This window comes from Aplysia californica, unplaced genomic scaffold (genome assembly GCF_000002075.1).
Source record: "Aplysia californica isolate F4 #8 unplaced genomic scaffold, AplCal3.0 scaffold00540, whole genome shotgun sequence".
Lineage (NCBI taxonomy): Eukaryota > Metazoa > Mollusca > Gastropoda > Aplysiida > Aplysiidae > Aplysia > Aplysia californica.
Window position 1 is genome coordinate 314292 of NW_004797810.1, and position 20485 is coordinate 334776.

Genomic DNA, 20485 nt, shown 5'->3' on the forward strand with positions numbered 1-20485 from the left:
CACACACACACACACACACACACACACACACACATACACATACACACACATACACACCACACACAAATACACATTTGTTGCACACACACGGAACGTGCATGTGCACATGAAGCTAGCTCATCATAATTTTTAAAATACATAATTTAATGAGATGGTACTGCTCTTGACTTCAAGACCCAATTTCAAATTCCTGTCAAGGACAGACGATGAATGGCGATATAAGAACTTACATTTAGGGACAGAGAGGGGCAAAAACTCCAGTTAAAACGCCCACTTGCACATGCAATGGTAGTCTGGATTGTATGGAGTCATTTTGTTTGTTGTTTTTTTCTATTTTTCTTCTTTTTTTTATTTGGGAATTAGGGCAGATTTTGCGAGGAGGAGACAGAGAGCGTGTGAGAATGTGAGAGGCAACTAGGGTAGATGAGGAGGGGTGGAGAGAAAGGGTTTGGGTTGAGGCTAGCAGGAGGTGAAAGCTCTAGAGAGAGGGAGAGGATTTTATTTTTGTTTCTTTCTTTGGTGAAATCGTATGGGTTTAACGCCCCTATCAACACTATTAGGTCATTTAAAGGGCGGGACCTCCTAGTTTAACGTCCGTCTCCTATAGGACCGAGCCAATTGGGAAATTTGTGTAAAGTGCCTTTCCCAAGGACACAACGTGGGGCCGAGCTGAGGCTCGAACCCCCGAACCCGCAATCTAAGTAAAAAATCTTACAATTACGAGTCCGGTAGCCTAACCACTAGGCCACCGACGCCTCGTTTCTATCTTTGATTTTGTAAAAAAAATTAAAAAATTAAAATTAAAAATTAAAAAAAATAAAGAAGCAAGTCGACAAAATTATGTTAATTAAATTTTGTGCAAAGGAATGAGTAAGGACAGGCAGACTGGCAGCAAAAAACGGATGGAGAGTTAAGAAGTTGGACGTACCATTGGCACACAAGGAGTTTAGAGAGAGAGAGAGAGAGAGAGAGAGAGAGGGGGGGAGAGATGAAAAGAAAACTAAAAGTAAAAGCGACGGCGAGATTATAACACCTTAATAAGATTGAATCGTACGTGAAGAAAGACTAAAAATTAAAAGACAAAATTAAGAGACAACACAATCAATATTAATCTAGATCCAATCAATGTAGTTTAATGTTGCACAAGATCGTTTAACTCAGTGTCGGGGCGCAAACAAAACTGAAACCGGAAATGCAGGAGATACCTATTCACATGTCATTTGATTTTAGCACAGTCTTCGTTTTGTAACTTCCTTGCGTAGGCCTAGCCTACGACGACTTACGAGTCTAGATCTAGAATCTAGTTCAGGAGAAGAAACGGATATTTTCATGTCCATCTAGTGCTCAAATTAGTAAATTTAAATCCCCCCCCCTCACCACTTAAAAAAATTGCTTTAGATCTAAACAACTTTCAATTTTATTACTTAGCCTTTACAAAATAAATATCCCGATAGACTGCGTCTCTAATGTTGCCCGCTACCATACAAAAATCTGGGAAAGTTGCGAAGCGGATGTTGGAAATCGGAAAGCACCAACAGCAGAGCAGAATAGATCTTTCATTGTTGATTGTTGTTCTCGTGCATCTGTGTAGAGACTGAAAGTGAATTCAGTAGGCTGTATCTTTGTATATTTTGAGTCCTAAGAAGACACAATGCACCTTACAGTCAAAATACTCAATGGAGAAGAATGTACCCTTGCGGTAATTTCTTATGTGCTGTTTTCTACTCAACTTAAACCTTGTTTCTTGGCAGTCTTGGACACTTTCTTGAGTGTCTTGGACACTTTCTTGAGTGTCTTGGACGTCTTGGTCTTGACTTTTTAATGAAAGTCTTTTTGTGGACTTCACACTTCACATCTCTAGCCTAGAATCTACATTTCTAGATCTAAAATCTAGATCTCTAGATCTAATCTATTTGACTGTGAGAGAATAATCCCGCTGTATTTGCCAACCTTATTCAGTACAACTCAGTGACTCAGTTCATTGTAATTGTAGTGAGAAAGGTTCTGCAAAACTGAAAGTGTGTTTGTTTATTTTAAAGATTTTTACTGTGATTTTATTTTCGAAGTGGCTATGTGTACGGCCCTCCCGTACTCTTAGCATCGAGGCTATAGATGTGTACGGCCCTCCACTTCACTATAGTATAGTGTAGCTAGGCTTTGAAGGCTATCAAACCGGACACTACATGTGGGTAAACTTAACTCATTCGCTACGTATTATTTTCGGCTTGTAGACGAATTTCTTTCGGGAGGGCGAAATGAGATGATGACTAGATCTAGTGCGCAGTTCACAGGTCTTGGGGGCCATAAATTCAAATAAATTCAGCATATTATATATACCAACATTTTCAGTATGGTTTGTTTGTAGAATACATCTATGTTTATCTGAGTATTTTTCAACTTTGGTTCCTGAAAGAGGCGATTATGCAGCACAATTGTGATTGGTTGCGGATACAATTTGAAAACAAAAAATTTATAATCTCAGATGAAACTCAAAAAATATGTTTGCACCTAGATATCTAGAATTAGATCTAGATCTAGTCAAATTATACATCAAAATAACCATAATATAACTGTATATATAGAACAGGAGAATATTGAAAAATGAGCAGTTATTTACATACATACATTCCATAATATTTGTACATTTGAATCGTATCCTCCTATATTGAAAAAAAAAATTTTTTAAAATAATTTTGAAAAAAGGATCCCAAACAGAAAAAAACACTCGTATCTTATTTATATGGAATTATTCAGAAGGAAGAGGCTAGCCGTACTTAATGACCATCTGGTTCTGCTGGCTCTAAGCTTACGCCATGGCCATGCTGCTGGGGGAGGAAGGGGAGTAAGGGTGCAATTTGGGGGTAGATGTTACCCCATCATGTGAGCCCTGAGCGATGCAGATGGTCAGGGTAATGTGTGTGTGAAATCTCATGACTGCCCGTGAGAGTGCTCAAGTAACAAGCCATTACGGAAACTTTCCTGTGTAGCCAGAAGACAGAGGTGTTAAGTAGTTTGACCAATGCCTGCCGCCCTGATCGTACAGCCAGCCGAGAAAAGAGTTCCTCGAATCGTTGAACGGCAGTGAGGGGTGGCATTGGTTAACCGTGCTTGTTACACCGATGGGTGGGGCTAAGGGTGGAAGCAAAGGAGATGTTCAAACGTTTCTGTTTTTTAACCCTCTTAGCGCTAAGCCATTTTTACCATTACTTTCCTGGTGCTAGGTTTATTTTAGAAAAATGCTAATTTTCAACATGGCTATAAAAAAAGCTCATATCTTTCTTATTTATCATAATTTCTAATTACAGTACTGTAAGAAGGAAAAATGTGTCTTAAACAATGAACTACCCTTATATGTTTGGTCAGATGTGTTTTTTGAAAATGTTGTTGGTATAAAAATTCTCATCATTTTTAGTCCAGCTTGCTTGGAGATCAGCAGAAATATCGATGTCCCCTACAGGGCTTAACCTCACTAGATCTACGACATGTATGATGATATCCCCATCATTCACACGTAGATCAAAATCTTTTATTTGAGGACCTAATCCTTCTAACTCTTTATCACTGTGGTCTGATTCCAGAAAAATGTTGGGTAAATCTGTGTCTAAATCAGCTGTCGAATCCAACATTTTGAAAACTGTAAACAATATCCCAGAAAATTGCCGATAAAATACTCCCATCCGATCCCTGACTGCAAAATGCGCGGCCAGTGACACTAATTAACGTTGCACTGGTGGACTGTAGTCACCAGCTGTTTAAAAAATGGCTATTATCATGTCAGAGGTGTAGTTTCTACACTCATGTCAGATCACGACCGGTGGTCGCTGGTTGTGATGCGCACGCAGAGGGTTAATAGGTTAAATAATGGTCCAATGAAAGGCAAGCACTGGTGGTAACTGGATAAGTAAGACTGACGCATGTCATTATCAGAGAGAGCAATTGAGAGGTTTGAGGTTTTGACCACTGCTTGCTGATCGGACAAGCGATCCTTGATCCCACTGGCTGGGCCTTTGAATTCCCCCCCCGCCTTTCCATCTCCTCCAGTGTCTATTACGGAATTTTTGTCCCGCGATTCCGTCTTATGTTCGACTGTATTTTTTGGGGGGGGCTTTCCATTCAGAGAGTTGAGGGAGGTTTATATATGGTTTTCCGGTCATGGTCTTGTAAATTCTAATCGTTATTGTGAATGATTGAGTGCACAATGTGTCTTTTAATTTTTAAGTGTTTTGCAATTTCTTATTATGGCTCAGATTTGTAAATCTCAGTCCTTCTTCTTTCTAGGCTTCTCCAAGTAGTCTTGTTAGTGATGTAAAAGAACAGGTTCAAGCTTTGATGTCTATACCAGTAGCAGATCAGAAGTTGTTGTTCAAGGGAAAAGCATTGATGGGTGAGTACTTGAGCATGTTTGGTATTTTGAAAGGGAACCTATCTATCAGACTTGTCGAGGTGGAGTCCTCATATTTACAAGCTTCGTTTCAATCTCAGACAGGTTAGGCATTTCCTGAAGTGAATTGAAAACTGTCCTCATGTTGTTGTTTTTTTTTTTGTGAGTTTTTTTTTTTTGGGGGGGGGGGGGTTCTGATACAAGCAGGCAGTGCTTTCAGTCTTTACTTTCTGTTGTAGTTTCCCGCTCTTTTGTATTTGTTGTACATTTTTATAACGCAGTGGCTACGTTCTCGGCACAGCGAACGTAATCTGCAGGCTACGTTCACGGCGCTGTGAACGTAATTGGCAGGCTACAATCACGATGCCCTGAATGCAGTTTGCAAGCACGGTCGAGGCTACGTTCACAGCACGAAAGCTTCGTTCAGGGGGGGGGCGTCCACTGCCATTTAAAAAAAATAATTTTTATAGTGGAGGATTTTACGGTACTTGCTACTGCATAAGGTCATAGGAGCGCCAAGAGGTGGGTGTCAACAGAGAAGTCTTTACAGGGAATCAGACTTACACTGCTCACCTCTCTAGCTTTAACAGCACAAGGTCTGCTTCGACTATCAAGGCACCCCGGAGATAACAGGTCACAAGAGAGTGACAAACATACAAAAGAAGTAGAGGAAAATGACAATAGTAAGGATCAGGAAAGAAAAAGCAGTTCCCTGTCGCAGATCAGGAACAGTTATGAGCGTGACATGAGTCAGCCCATTTACAATTCTACTATGCTGGAACGAGAAATGTCCCCCCTTTGGGAATGGCCTAAAGACACTACAGTCAGTGGCACTGCCCCGGGGGGTAACTGCCAGTTTAAGTCAGCCGGTTTTAGTCAGTGACGACAGTGATGTATATTTAATATTTTAGCCAGCTTCAAGTGTTCCATCCCATGAGATGAAGGAAAACGAAACGCCCCTACAGAATTAAAGCCAGGATATGGGATATAGAAAATTGGATATGGTACATGGGAAATAAAAGGTGAGAGGTGGGGAACGGAAGTTGGGATTTTGAAGATGGGACTGGTCATAAAATGTGTACAATAATGACTGTATTGCACCGGGTCAGCTTGGGCACCGACACTGAGAGAAAATGATGGGAATCAATTGTTCTTCTTATAATAACAAACACCCTCTCTCTCTTTCTTTCTCTCTCTCTCTCTCTCTCTCTTTCTCTCTCTCTCTCTATTTTTCTCTGTCTGTCTGTCTGTCTGTCTGTCTGTCTCTTCCTCCCTCTTTCTCCCCCCCTCCCTTCTCTCTCCCTCTCTCTTTTTCTCTCCCCCCCCCCCCCCCACCTTCTCTCTCTCTCTCTCTCTTTTTCTCTCTCTCTCTCCCTCCCTCTCCCTCTCTCTCTCATACACACACATACACACTCACACACACGCACACACACACTTCCCGCAGACAAAATTGCACGCTTTTAACTTGAGTGCGCTTGAATTTTAGTTGTTAGTTTACACTTGTGTATCACGAGCCGTCATGCCGCTAACACAAGGTCGCGCCCAAGACTCGCCCAGACGCGAGATAGGGCAATTGAAACATCCTGGTAGGCATATACATTTTTGTCCGTATATATCCTAATGCGTTGTTTCGTAATTGAGAGTTCATACGGGGGCTCTCATGGCCTAGAGGTTAAGGTGTTGGCCTCTCATTCAAAGGTCCCTGGTTCGAATCCGGGTAGTGACCAAAACATTTTCTTCTCTAAATTTGTCCCCTTTCACCTCCTTTCCTGCTCTCTAGCAATGTTCTGTCGTCTGCTTTTTTCTCCTCTTTCTGCCCCCACTCCCTCATCTCCTGGGCTCCTGTTTCTTTCTACAGCCTTTCTACTGCTACTCCTTGGCTTCTTCTTACTGCTGTCTTTCAGCCTCACCCTTGATCTACTGGTAGGAAAGATCTACACCTAGCCTTCTCGGACAAGGTCAAAAAATCTCAGAGGGCACGTGTGCAAGTTGCGCACGTTAAAGATCCCTTGGTGGTCTAAAATTGATAAGAGTAGGCTTCGGCCGCCACCCGGGCTAAATTCAAAATTTCCGACCAACTGATAAAGTTTAATGTGTCCTGCGCATATGACCTCATGCAGTTGCGATCACCGTAAAACACTTACAAAAACAAAAGCAAAGTTCGTACTGGCAAGCTCAGTGTAAGGGAAAACGACGAATGGTCAATCGGTCAAGGATCACTGTTTCGTTTTCCTTCATCTCATGGGATGGAAAATTTGAAGCAGGCCAAAATATTAAATTTCATATACGTCACTGTTGTCACTGACTTAAACCGGCAGTGGACGCCCCGTCTAAACGAAGCTTGAGTGCCGTGAACGTAGCCTCAACGGCGCCTGCAAACTGCTTTTACGACGCTGTGAACGTAGCCTGCCAACTACGCTCCTACGTTCACGGCGCCGTGAATGTTGCCACTGCGTTTTTATAAACTCCTCCTTCTGGAAAATAGACATGTTATCATGGGGAAAAAAATAATTCTTGTGGGTGGTTGGCGGATTCTTTTTTGTTTGTTACTCTCCTGTAACACCTCTAATCTTCGGCATTTATATGACCTTATTGTGTTGCTGTAAAACTCTTACTAAAACTAAAACATTCTAGGGAAAAGAACTTTGGTTCAATGTTTGTGCTGAATTTTTATTGTTGGATGTATTGTTAATGCAGGGATGTGGTGAGGTTGGCAGTATGCAAAGTATGCAGTATCTCAAAGCTTTGTGTTTTCCGGGCTTCTGTATCAAAAAGTTTTACTTTGCTGTCGTAGAGTGGAACCATTTATGTCTTGCCCTATATTTTAAAAAAAGGATTACACTTCCAAATTTCAGTCTGCTATGAGAACAAGAGGTTTTGGACAGTCAAATTAGAATGTGTAAAAAGTTTAGAAAGGTTGTTTATCTAGACCTCCTGCCTGACACTGACACAGTCCTCAGCAACAGTGACAAATCAGGTTTTTTTAAAGCATTTGCCATAGGAAGCAGGGAGTACATATATATTATATCCTAATGATACACATGTTTTCACATTGTGCATTCTCTCAGTACTTTATATTCTTTTCTACGATAAGATCATTCTCACTACTTTTCTTGAAAGTGTAAATCAGATTTGGAAGCGTCACTTTTTGGTGTCAGGAAGTCATTCTGAAGTTACTTTCTTGGTTTCAAGTCATGTTACGTGCATTACTAACAAATTATCGAATTGGAAAAAGTCACCATGGTGTGTATTACTTTTCTTGGAAAAGCGTTTTGGGCATAAAACTGAAAATGATAAACATTACAGTAATATAGATTCTAAAAGGAATGGATAAAGTAACTAACTAAATCAGAGAATATTGCCCTGTCAAATAAGTGTTAAACCTTGATTTAACAGTTAAGGCTTTTTTTTATCGTTCAACTTTGTAAAATAATTTTAGGATGGGTGCTTCAGTCTGCACAATTGTTAGATTGGTGCAGTCTTTTTTTTTTCTTCAGGCATTCAGCTAATAGATTTATATTATAAAGTTGATTTTGCTTTTTAGTCTGGGTTAGGAAGTGTACACTAAAGCGAGGTACTAAGCCAGACCATTATGTACTGTTGTGTATGACATTATTATTGAGTTACAACATAGTTTTGCCATTGCCTTAAGTTTTTTTCTTTCTACCGTTTTCTTTCCCCTTCCCTGTTCCCTAGATGCGAAACCTTTGCGAGAATATGGAGTGGAGGACAGCTGCAAGATAACCCTGGTCATCAAAAAATCTGTCTTGAAAAGCACTGAGGCATCTCTACCTACCACATCCCCTCAGAAGATTTGGCACTCACAGCCTGAGAGTCCGGTCTGGGAGAAAATGAGAGTCTTTCTACGCCGTCATTTCCGAGAGAGTGATATTGAGGCTGTATTAAATGCATTTCGAGAGGTAACAAAAATTACCATAGAAATTCTGTATGGTATGCTTGTAACATACATGTCTGATTGGTTCTGCATTTTCAATTCACATTTTCAAAGTAAGGCTATTTTGTGTAAATAAAAGTATCATAAGATAAATCTTTATTGTCTGGGTCCTTCCTGGCACATTAGACTAGTTTGGTGTTTCATTGTGGACTCATACGCACATACACTCACACACACACATGCATACGCACCTGCGTGCGCATACCCATACACACACACTCCCTCACACATCCTCGCCTCCACACAGATTTGTGCACATTTTGTATAATAATACAATAGTATGCTTGCACTCACAAACAGGCTCACAGTCACACATAATATAAATGAACAATAATTGTTAACATTAATAATGTTAAGCTAGCTACATAATCAGTATTCTGATTGTAACCCAATGGCATTCTGTTATTGCAGGCGTGAACCCCTTTGTTGCCGTACTTGGTACGTCATGCAAATGCCTAATTTTCAGCGCTGTGCCGTCTCAAAAGTTAAATAAAAGACGCACATATCGGTACCAAATTCGCTGGTATTACTTTACTGTTAGGCTTGCAAGCGATCGATAAACACAGATCTAGCTTTGCTGGGGGCCGTGTGGTCTCTTAAAACGTAAACATCGAAATGACTTTTAAAAGGCAAATTAATTCACTTTTTGATTTAGATTTGCAGGTTATTTAAAATTATGAGTAAGGTGGAAGGAAATTGGGAATAAGAAAAGTGACAAAAGTGACACAATCGAAGATGTGGGGTTCGAAATATGTTACAAGTGCGCTAGATGTAGACTGCACGTCCATTAACACTGAGACGTGAGACATTAGGGTGCTGTTCCGGTAACGAGCTCAGCTGAAAATCAGAGCTGACAGTAGGAACGCATACCTCCTGTCAACGAAAGGATTAAAGGTCATAGGAGTGCTTGTATTGAAAAGATGATTAAGATGATAGGAATTTAGTGGATGATGGTGAACATGACCGTCTGTATCTTGATTTGTTACAAATCAGAAGCCAGGTCTTTTACATCTGACTGATATTTTTATTTGACGGAACAATGGATGTTTTGTCCAAAACTATGGAATTGATTTTTCAAGTGCAAGCAATAATAAGTTATAAGTAATTCATGGAAGTAGGGGAATGGAGATGTTGAAATTTTGCATGTTTTCTGAAGTAATCAATTCATTTTTTCTATATTTTGATGTCTTGGGTTCCCGGCCCATGCTGTCAAACAGAAATTGATCATGCTTTTCTATTGTTGAATGCTAGAATCTGGACAGCAATGATTTATCAACTTTGAAATACATGGAGTTTCCTGAGAGAGAGTGGTCTGTATTAAAGCTTGTTGAAAATGGAAAATTGCGTTTGTAGAGAGTGGTATTAGTATTACATGTATAATCTTTGGCTCAGCACTATGAAAGTCTTATATATATTTCTTTTCTGAGCCAGTGTTCACTTATGAAATGGAAATTTTACTTTAAAACATTTAGGACCTGATTCTTGAACCATCATTAGGAATTTGGCAGAATTGTCACTATTTTTATTCAATTTTACGAAAATACAATCGTAATACCCCTGATTCCGATTTTTTAGAATTTTGGTGATCCCAACTCGCTGCCAACCTTCCTGGTGTGTTAAGGGGGGAAAAACTACAAGATCCGGACTATCGATGCCACTATGCCATGTGTTGATGGCTAACTTGAGCTTCTTCTTTGCCTTGAGCCCTTGTAGTCGCTCAGTGCCACTTTACCCGTAGAAAAACATTAGACTTTAGAAGTACTAAATCCAGGAGTAAGGTAATCATTTGGTTGACAAGGTGTTACAAATTTTAATTCCTGTCCTTTTGTGCTGTGTGTGACAGCCAAGGCCAATGAGAGATTTTTAAAAAAATGGATCATCGTTTTAAAACTTAATACAATAGCTCCCTTTTCTGCCCTGTTTTTTTCTTAACTCGACTAGTGACGAGCCGGTCAAGTCGCTTTTTTCATCATGCCTTTATTTACGTTACTTTTGCATTTGCTTGGCTACAACTTCTGTCCTTGACACCCAAGGGAAGAAGATGATCCATGCTCTTGTTACGAGTTTTTAAGCAAGATTACTAATTTTTTATTTGTTGATTACTAAAACAAATGCTGGTGGGTGGGCAGCCCTGCTTTAGTTGAAGATGAAAAACACAAAAACAGTTTTTCTGATTCAGAGTTATATAGCATTGTAATAAAAGGTGGGATACTTTCCTCTCTTGCTAAAGCACCTGCAATAATTCTGGGTTTCTCTCTCTTTCTCTCTCTCTCTTCTGGCACTGTGGCTTCATAAACAGTCAGCGATGCCGACAGTTCTGAAAGTGGGTTACTGAAATGTCCCAGCAGACGGGTTGTGGCACGATAGGTGGCGGGACATCTCAGGAACATATGGTCCATAGTTTCGTCCTCCTTGCAGGCTCGACAGGACGGATCTAGGTTGTCTGCTGGCGCAATTTTGTGGAGATATGATCTCGGCTTGGGCGATTTTCCTCCAGTTCTCATTTGAGAGAGAAGCCGGCGGTCCTGTCGTCTGAGCGAGGCCTCAAGCTGGTATGAATATGGCGGCTGGGCAAACGGCAGTTTGGGTTTCGCCTCTCTCTTCCACTTTGCGCGAGTCGATCGGTGGATGACGGCTTTAGCTGTCTAGAAATCGATTGGCGTGTCAATCTGGGTAAGCGCTGTTGCTTCTTTGGCGATGCTGTCAACTTCCTCGTTCTCAGCCAGTCAAGCGTGGCCTGGAATCCACTGTAAGTGGATGGAACATTCGTAGCGTTGACAGAGGGTGTGCAGATGCTGCCAGATTGAGCACGCCACCTTTTCCGATTGGTTGGTAGGGTCGTATGAGAGGCGCATGTCTGTTGACCTAGAATCAGTGTATACATGAATGCGTACACTGTTCGGAAGGCTGCCTGCTGTATGTAGTGCCACAAGCATGTCTAGCGCTGTATCGAGAGCTACAAGCTCGGCCCTGTAGCTGGAACAATACCGGCCCGCGGGTACACGTTGGTCGAGTTCAGTATCACCGGTATTGATCAGTATTCCACTGCCTCCATACTCGGTACCGTGCTTAGCTGAACTGTCAGTCCACGATTTCTACATCAGGCTGGGGGATCGATCGAATTGTAGCCTCTGCTGCTGCTTTCCTGATGGCTGGTTCATTAGCACGCTTGCAGTCGACAACAAGATCAGTGCTAAAAGTCATGTTGCATGATGCAGCCTTCCACGGTTGTGTGGGGGGTAAAACAACCAGCTCCTCACGTGGGTATGTATCCAGTACAGTTTCAGCTTCGAGGTTCTGGGCATGCTTTCTCCAGTTCGACTTGCCTGTCTGCGTGGGCACTGATTTTGTTGCGGAGGCTCTGCGTTGGTTTGTTGCAGGCAGGCGCATGAACTTCTTGAGTGAGATGGCAGTCAAGGCATCAGCTCTATGCCTTAGTGGTAAAATGTCTGCTTCGATGAGGAGGCTGTCCACACGAGTATCCTTTGAGCAGCCCGTGATGATTCTTGCTGCTTCATTCTGCTTTCTTTCCAGTTTCTGCAGGTTGGAGGGTTTGGCAAGAGGCATGTAGGCAGGGGCACAATAGTCGATAGCTGACCGACAAGTAGCATAATATATTGGCTTTATGCATTCCCTTGAGGCACCCCAGGTGGTGCCTGTAAGGGCTTTCAATGGTCGAAGTCTGCTTGACAATTTTAGCTCTAGGTTTTGGATGTGGGCGTTGGAGGATAAAGTACGATCAAGTGTGACCCCGAGTAAGTTGGGATTGGAGTTGAAGGTGATGGGGGAGCCTTTGAGCCAAAGTGCTGGTTTTCGCTTGGCCTCATGAGTGCTGGTGGTGAAGAGGGTGCACTCTGTTTTCTCTGTACTGATCTGCGTCTTGTTTTGTTTTGCCCACTGCTCTAGTGAGTTTATGGCTGCTTGGACACTGTTTTCAGCCTGATTAATGTCTTCGTTGGTGGCGTATGTTGTATAGTCATTGGCATAGAGTCCCGTCTTCACGGCTTCAGGCAGGCCTGCTTCAATATCATCAATGAAGACAAGGAACAGTGTGGGGGACAGGACGCTGCCCTGGGGGACTCCCTGCTCGAAACGGCGAAGCCTGCTTGTTGCGTTGCCATGCTCAACACAGGCGTATCTGTCTCTGAGGAACGAACCTATCCATTGGATAATGCAGCTGGGAGTAGATTTCTCAATCATCTTCTCCATTAACCTCGTGTGCCATACCTTGTCGTAGGCACGTGAGAAGTCCACGAGGGCTAGCACAGTTCGTTGCTTTTTGGGACGAGCCTGGGTTTGTGTAGGCCTGGTGATTTGGTAACTTTAGAATATTCCTCAGAGTTTTTTCTTACCTAATTGAAAGGCAGGTAGGATTTAGCTAGGATTTAACGCTATCAGTGTCCCTGTTTAAACATGAAAGAGACTTCAAAGTAGAAAAAGGAAAAAATCATTGTTATATTAAAACTTTTGTTTCGCTTTCTTTTTATGCTGTTCGTGAATAAGCTGTCTTTTTTGTCCTCAGGAATTTGAACGTAACCTGTCCAGTTTGAGTCTTGATGACATTGAGCGATTTGCTATGACGAAACTGCGAGTGGTATGATGATCCGTGGTTCCGTGAAGTGGCATAGTTTGTACTGACATCTTGAAGGGCCCACGATGAGCAAAAGGAATATAAGAAAAACACTGGAACTTTCTGTGAAGGGGAAAGGACCATTCAGACTTTTGTTTGGTTATATTGCATCTTTGATAATATGGTTTTAAAATTCACATTGTGTAGATATCTAAAGTTGTGCCCCCCTCCCTCTCCAGAAGGTTGTAAGATGGTTTTAGATAAGTAAATATAATATAAATGATGGACGACTGAAATTAATTGTGTGTTTGCCCTTAGTGTTTCGTAGCGAAAGTTATTTTTATGTGTCAAATCTGGAAACCTTCGAGATTCATGTGTAAAGAATAAGCAAATTTAAGATTTGGATGATTCACCTCTTCACTATTTAGCCGTAGCCCACTGTGTAGATATTCAGTCCATTTTTCACTGTAAGGGGGTTAAAAGAATCAGGCTGATGGCGTGCAAAAGGGGACTCTGTAAACATTTCACTGGTTGTTCCCCCTACTTGGATAGAACATAAGAAATATTTAACCATTTTTCATCGAATTCAGAGTTTGTTTTTGACTGTGACGACATTTATTTTCCTGGCAGAATGCACTGCCTCTCATGTCATAAAGTGTCATAATACCAGTTGTATCCACCATACATGCGTGTAAATGTATGTCTGTTGTATGTTTGACCCTTAACCTTTACACATTTCATAGAACAGTCTGGAGGAGAATAACTTGGCTGACCATGGCTTGCTGTGAAGAGTAAATTTGTGTGAGTTTGTGCTTTTCTTCTTGTATGAGTTTTGAATGCAGTTGTTTGATAGTGTCTTTGACTTTTGCAATTGGTGTCCATCAATGAAGATGTAAATCTATTGATAATATTATTCACCTCATTTATTTCAAGGCTAAAATTTGATATATATGCAACCTTGACCAACTCTTGGCAGTGTGTGGGCCCATCTATGTGTTTTGAAATGTATTTATTGGTGTGCCTCAAATGTTTATGTGCTGCAGATGGTGATTGTGCATTGGTGAGACCTTGTTGACACCTTGCCTGTGCTGGATGTGTTGATCAGAGCCTGCATGAGTGAAAGACTGACACTTCTCTTGCTTTTTAAAAATTCGTTTCATTCATTTTCCAAGTGAAGAACCTACCTGTTTTGTATTGTTGAAGTACTGTTGTGTCTCATCATTTGGTTCCTCGGTTTCCGATTAGGTCATCAAATTCCAGTATTGCTATGTCAAGTAAGGCTTGACATGGGTTGTTGGGTGTAAGAATGTTGAAAGTATGAGTTGAGGAATCCAAATTTTGACCTAATGGTGGTTTGAAAGTTTTCTGTCCAGGTATATGACATGTGTCTTTAATAACAAAAGGTTTGCGGAATGGAAATCAGAGATCCTTTCCTAGGCGGGACTAGAAAATGTTTTATTGCTTTCATAGTTGATTTGATATGGAAAACTCGGAAGACTCTTTTAAACCATCCATCTTTAGATGTGCTGACAGGTGGCTGCCCAGGCCATGCACAGGGGTATAGTAATTGGTAGCTTGAATGCAAAAAAATTGGTCCCTATAAACTATAAAGTCAAAAAGCAACAACTCCAAAATTACATTTTTGTGGTAAAATAAACTCAAAGCCTTGTATTTGTAAATATGGGTAGATGAATAACTAAAGAATCACTTTTTATTGGTACTCAATTTTTGTTTTAAAAATTGATTTTTGATCCTTATCGCCCTTTTAACTCAGTTTGAGCAAATGTGTCTTGCGGTACCTTTCTCCAGGCACACACACATATAGATATATGCATGTCTATATACACCTGGGAGGCTTTAGTGAGAATTTTTAATTTCCCCTCCTCAGATAAGCTTTTTATTGCTTTTCTTTCATGAAAGTGTAATGTGTGTCACGGTGTAGTGGAATCAGGCGCTCGTCAGTCTTTGGGCATGTGGAGTTATTAATATCTCATCTTAAAGCTCGTACATTTGTCTCATTTTCTATGAAAATACCCATCTATCTTGAATGGAAGTTCAGATATTTGCGATTGAAGGAGATGGGAGTCGCCTGGTTTCAGATATTGGTTCTACTGTTTGTTAAAAATGGCTGTGGTTGTGTTTTGGGGGTGGCTTCTATATGCCATATGGTCGTTGAAATTGTGTCCTAGAAGAATTTTTTTCTAATGAAGTTTTGATAACTGAGCTGTGTGGCTTGTTTTTAAAACTTGAAAGTCAGGCAAGTGTACAAAGGACAGCAGGCGTGTGTACCATGGTCTGTGTTTAGATCTGATTTGAAAGTTAACCAAAAAAAAGATCTTATCTGTATAGCACAAATCCCTTCTCAACAGCAAGCTCTATGGGCTTTAGTCAATATCATTACCCCAGCACACCCTATAACACTCAGAAACATTCTAGACTTCCCGGGAGCATACAATGCATGCAGCTGATTAAGCGCTCAGACACTAACAAACTGACAAGGTCTTTTGTAAAAGTTTATGGAATTTTTGTGTCATGTCCTTTTCATAATTTCATATGATACTCTTTTTTTTCCCCCTTATTTTTCTACCCTGTCTATTTGGATTCCTTAGTTTTATCGTTTCATTCTCGTCTTAGTCTTTGGTATTTTCAAAGATATTTTGTGAAATCATGCTTTTTCCCTTGATGTCTATATTGTAGAGATCATTATTTTTCCTTGTTATATTATGTTTCTGTTAATTTTCTACGTTGCCCTCTTAATTATCAGAAAAGCAGGATTGAATTTTCCTGAACACATTTCCTGAAAGATTGAGTCAATGATTCTTTGCCCACGACAGGGGATAGATGTAATGCTTACAAAATAAGAGGACACAGGACAAGTTGCTGGTCTGAATCATTTATCTGCCTATCTTATTTTCAGTTTTAAAACTCGAGCTGTCCTCATCATTGCAATTTTTCTGGCCTATCAGAGTGCTTCTTTTGCTGCTTGTGGAGCTTTTTGTTTCATTCACTCTTGTGCTCACTGTTTCTTTGTTCTGACTTTTCTTTCTACCTTTCTTTCTTTCCTTCTTTACCCCTCGGAGGGATGCTATTGATTGAAGTGTCTTTAGGCCATTTCCAAAAGAGGGACTTTGACCATGTTCTTATGCACTGTAGAATTGTAATTGTAATTCAACAATGTCATGCTCATAACTGACTGTGCCTGAACTGCAACAGGGAACTGCTGCTTTTTCTTTCCTAATCCTTACTATCGTCATTTTTCCCCTACTTCTTTTGTATGTTTGTCACACTCGTGTGACCCGCTATCTTCGCGGTGCCTTGATAGTGGAAGCAGACTTTGCGCTGTTGAAGCTAGAGAGGTGAGCAGAGTAAGCCTGATTCCCTATTAGGGCTTCTCTGTTGACATCCACCCCTTGGCACTCATATAACCTAATGCTAGAGACGGGCGGGAAGCGCCTTTTCCTTCCCGAGTGAGAAGACAGAGAAGCTGACCTACTTCTCGCGGGGACCGGTCCCGGGAACGAGAAATACTTCCCGTCTTGTGTCTCGAGCAATTCTTCTTGTCTCATGACCAATTTCTCTTCTCGCCCCACAGTACAAGCAACTCGTTTAGCGGGAAGGCCGGTCGTGGCGGGGATCTAAACTTAGAAACTAGGCTTGCCCTGTTAGGCAGGCGCAGGCGGTGAAGGAAGGTAGGGAGACCTAGGCCCTGATCAACTCCCCACTCGCCTCGTCTCGCCACCCTCTCCCCTCCCTTTCAGTTTCACACACAGGACGGCTCGGTGATGGGTGGCACTGTCTGCGTTGTCATTTCTCGCCTCTCACTCTCTCACTCTCGTTACTGTTACTCGTTATGTCAAGCCAACGAGCAGTATCACGTCTCGGTACCAAGCAGTAGTTTAGTGCCCGGGCAGCGACGGGAAGGGCATTAGGTTGCCAGTGCCGTAAAACCTCTATGAAAACCCCAAAAAAATTCTTTCTTTCTTTCTTTCTTTTTTTGTTGTTCTTGTTGTCCAAGTCTGTTATAGTTATATGGAGAAGTGTAAAAGTGTTGAATTAGTTTTGCTGACAGGTCAAGAGCTATTTACTTAATAACAACTCTTCTCTGTAATTGATTAGTTTATTTTAGTATTTAACACATTAAGAAGAACATCAACATTTCTTTTTGGCCCTATGTTATATTTATTGACTGGGTCAGCTGCTTGTGTATAGCTTTCAGTGTTTAAAAAAAATTCAAGACTGATTAGTTTACCTTGGATATTAAATGTCTGCACAATTTACTTTTGACCCTTCCTTGAAAGTTGTTTAAAATGCTGAAGTTGGAAGAGTAGTATGGCAATTTGTTTTTGCTTTTTTTTTTCCATGTAGGGATAGACCAGAATGAGATTTGTCATCGCAGATGCCGGTATTGATCCCGTAGGTTGTGAGATTTTTCTGATCTGCTCAGTGACAGAAAAATTATGTTTGCACTCTTGTAGCAGCTGTCGACATGTTCTATATATGGTTTTGTCTACATTACACTGGAGGGAGGGAGGGGGAAGGTGTGGAATTGGCGTCTCAGATCCCTCAGAGCAGAGCACGCAGAATATGGTTCTGAAGCCTTCTCCAAATATCCACATAGGTGATACACTTATACCATGGACTTGTTAAATGAGATTTTTTAAAGAAATGAATAGTATAAAATCATAATGCTATTACTGTGATCAGCAATGTACACCAAGTTCCTAGAAAGTTGATTAGTCACTCAGTATTCAAGTCAGTTTTGGTTTGACAGTTGCTTGAAGTTCATTATATATGTGATATTCTGTGCTCTATTCTTTTATTTGTAAGTTCATTTTGAGAAACAGAGGGTTGCTTTGGATTTTTTTAGGGGGGGGTGTTGAGAGTAAATGCAAGGATGTGGCATCTTTGCTGTCAGACACTGTGGGCATTGTATGGCTTTTAAATAATAATTTCATAATTTCATAGACAGCTTGCTTGCTTCATATCTTACTTGTGCATGGATATTGGATTGTTTGGTGACTTAAAAAGTGTCGGTACATGTACTCTGTGATTTTTTTTAGACACTCTAATACCACTTATGGCATGATCTTTACATTCATAATTAAATCTTTGCAGATAAAATGGGGACATGCTTATTTGTGGTCGGTGGAAGCCAGCTTCCAAACCAACTCAATAATGGCTGATCCTAAGGCACATGCATTTTTCGCTCCATTTTGTCCATTTACTACTCATTTACCTTCTGAAAAGTTATGTTAAAATTTATAAATTTCACGAAATTAGTAATTTTTGTTTTTAAAAATAGTTACCTCCGTTTTAAAAAAAGTTTAACTTGAGATTTGATTACTATAATAGTAGTTGAGTCTCAAGTGAAGCTATTTAAATGTGTGGGTGTATATCCTTCTTATGTCATCTTCTCAAAAAGGAGTTCCAAAAACCAGTGACATTGTGACCAAACTTGCCATAAATTGGGCTGAGTTATAACAGGCTTTCTTTCACTGTGCTTGGTGTGGATGCTAACATCAAAAGAGTACACGAAGTGACTGATTGCTTTCTTGTACATTGGCAGATTGTGAGTGCTTGATGTCTTATGTGTACTTGAAAGGATTGTATACTTCTTTGTACATGGAGTGATTGAGAGCTTGATGTCTTGAACGTGAAGTGAGTATTTTTTTGTACTTCAACTGATTGGGAGCGAGATGTCTTACTTGTATGTGTGTTTTATTTTGGCTAAAAGTTTTATGTATCGGTTTGCACAGACTGTGTAATTTATGTTTTGCTTGTATCGATTGTGAGTGTTTTGATGACCAAGTCAGCTTTTCATGCACTGCTTTTTGTTTGGCCAGGAGAGGAACGCATCGGTTTTGCAAGACTGCTGAAGTGTGGTGAAAGGACACTAATGCAATTACAAAATGGTTGCAAAATGTCAGTGCATGGAGAGAGGACTTTGCTCGTCCATGGACTTATTGAGTGCTTGATATCTACTGCCAACTGGTTATTTGAATGTCTTTGGTGTGGCATCACATGGCCTGAAACGATGTCTTGCAGAATAATGTATGCACAATAAATAGTATACTTATGAGAAGCAAGTGGCATAACTGAATAGATTGTGCTATTTGTAAAGAAGTTTCTTCACCTCAAGCAAGCTTTTTGGTTTGTTTGTTTTTATGAATACTTGCTCTTATTTCTATGTGAATATATGAATTTTACTTCGAGACACTAGGGAGAATAAACAGCCCTTGCGGAGCAACACCCCTCACTTTTGTTGTCAGTGAATGTGTTTCAAAGCTTTCTGTTGATTTTGGGTAAGCGGGCATGATATTAGTTTTGGTAGGTCTTATGTCTACTCTATCAGTCTGTTAGCTTTGTTTTGTTTTTTCCTAGCTGAAAACTTTACCATTGTGAGATCGGTAAAAGTAAACTTGGAAACTTACTTGACCTAGTTCACACTTTCGGGGTCTTCACTTTTTTGTTCGGCCTCTTTTGGGTTGCCATGACATCATGCACAAAAGACTTTTATTTAAGAAATCGGGATTCAAATTTACTTTTAATCTTCTATCTATTCTGCTTTTTTATGAAACAAATTAGGTCAATGCTTTTCATAATTAAGACAGACACATGGCATCTGTTAGTAAAGTAAAGGTTGGCCCCGGAGTTGCGTTATTTTGTTACGCACTCTCTGCCTCTTCTATGCTCAGATGGCGGTACATGTAAGAATTATTTCTCACATTCTTCCTGGAACATATCCGCCTAGCAAAAAGCCCTGATAGAGACCAAGTGCTGTGCCTTCGAAATGATTGTCATTGTGTCTTGTAGGGTGTTTACACAACAGTAGCAACAACAACAACAAGTGGAGTTGAGGTGGAGCGTGTCCATTTTGTAGTTGTCATGGCGCTCATAGAAGTACAAAATGTACCAAATAGTTTAGTCTAGATCTTGCTCTGAGATTGAAATTATTTCTGAATCTTAAATTATGTCTACATCTTGAGGCTGTTGGAAGGTTCTTGCCTCTGAGATGGATAAGACATCGGTTCCTAAGGGGTATGATTATGACATAGTGTTTTACAAATACATGTGCAGAGAAACCACGTTTTTTTATGTTTTCCCCGTTGTTTCTCATGTATTTAATCAGTTTTCCCCTCGACTGGATGTCTTTCACAACATAAGCCCGGGGCTGCTCCTAGAACAACTATGTAAAACCGTAAAACCGTGGTTTCTCTATTACTGCTACTGTAGGCCTTTGTAGACTAGGCTACCTATTCTCCATCGTTCGGTATTTATAGGTCAGAGTTGACCCCATTCCAACAGGTCAATGGACTAGAAACTGGCTGCTGGGACATAGAACCTACTATATTATCATAGTATTAGAAAGATCTGTCACCAAGTTCTCAGGACGAAGAAACAGATTTTTCTTTCTTTTCAAGAGTGCTTGTAGTTATTTATGTTTCTTTTCTCCCAGCTGTCTTGTTTTCAAACCTGTCTGTCTGTCTGTCTGTCTGTCTGTCTGTCTGTCTGTCTACCTGTCTGTCTGTCTGTGTATCTTTCTCTCTCTCTCCCTCTCTCTCTCTCTCTCTCTCTCTCT

At 40.6% G+C, this 20485-nt stretch overlaps 1 protein-coding gene across 1 annotated transcript; it reads left to right on the top strand.

Moving 5' to 3' along the window:
• The first annotated feature begins 1434 nt into the window (after positions 1-1434).
• On the top strand, positions 1435-15239 carry LOC101849642 (ubiquitin-like protein 4A). Its single transcript, XM_005106530.3, has 4 exons — positions 1435-1699; positions 4279-4384; positions 8078-8301; positions 12859-15239. The coding sequence occupies exons 1-4, from the start codon at positions 1652-1654 to the stop codon at positions 12934-12936; spliced, it is 456 nt and encodes a 151-aa protein (XP_005106587.1). The 5' UTR covers positions 1435-1651; the 3' UTR covers positions 12937-15239.
• The last annotated feature ends 5246 nt before the right edge of the window (positions 15240-20485 follow it).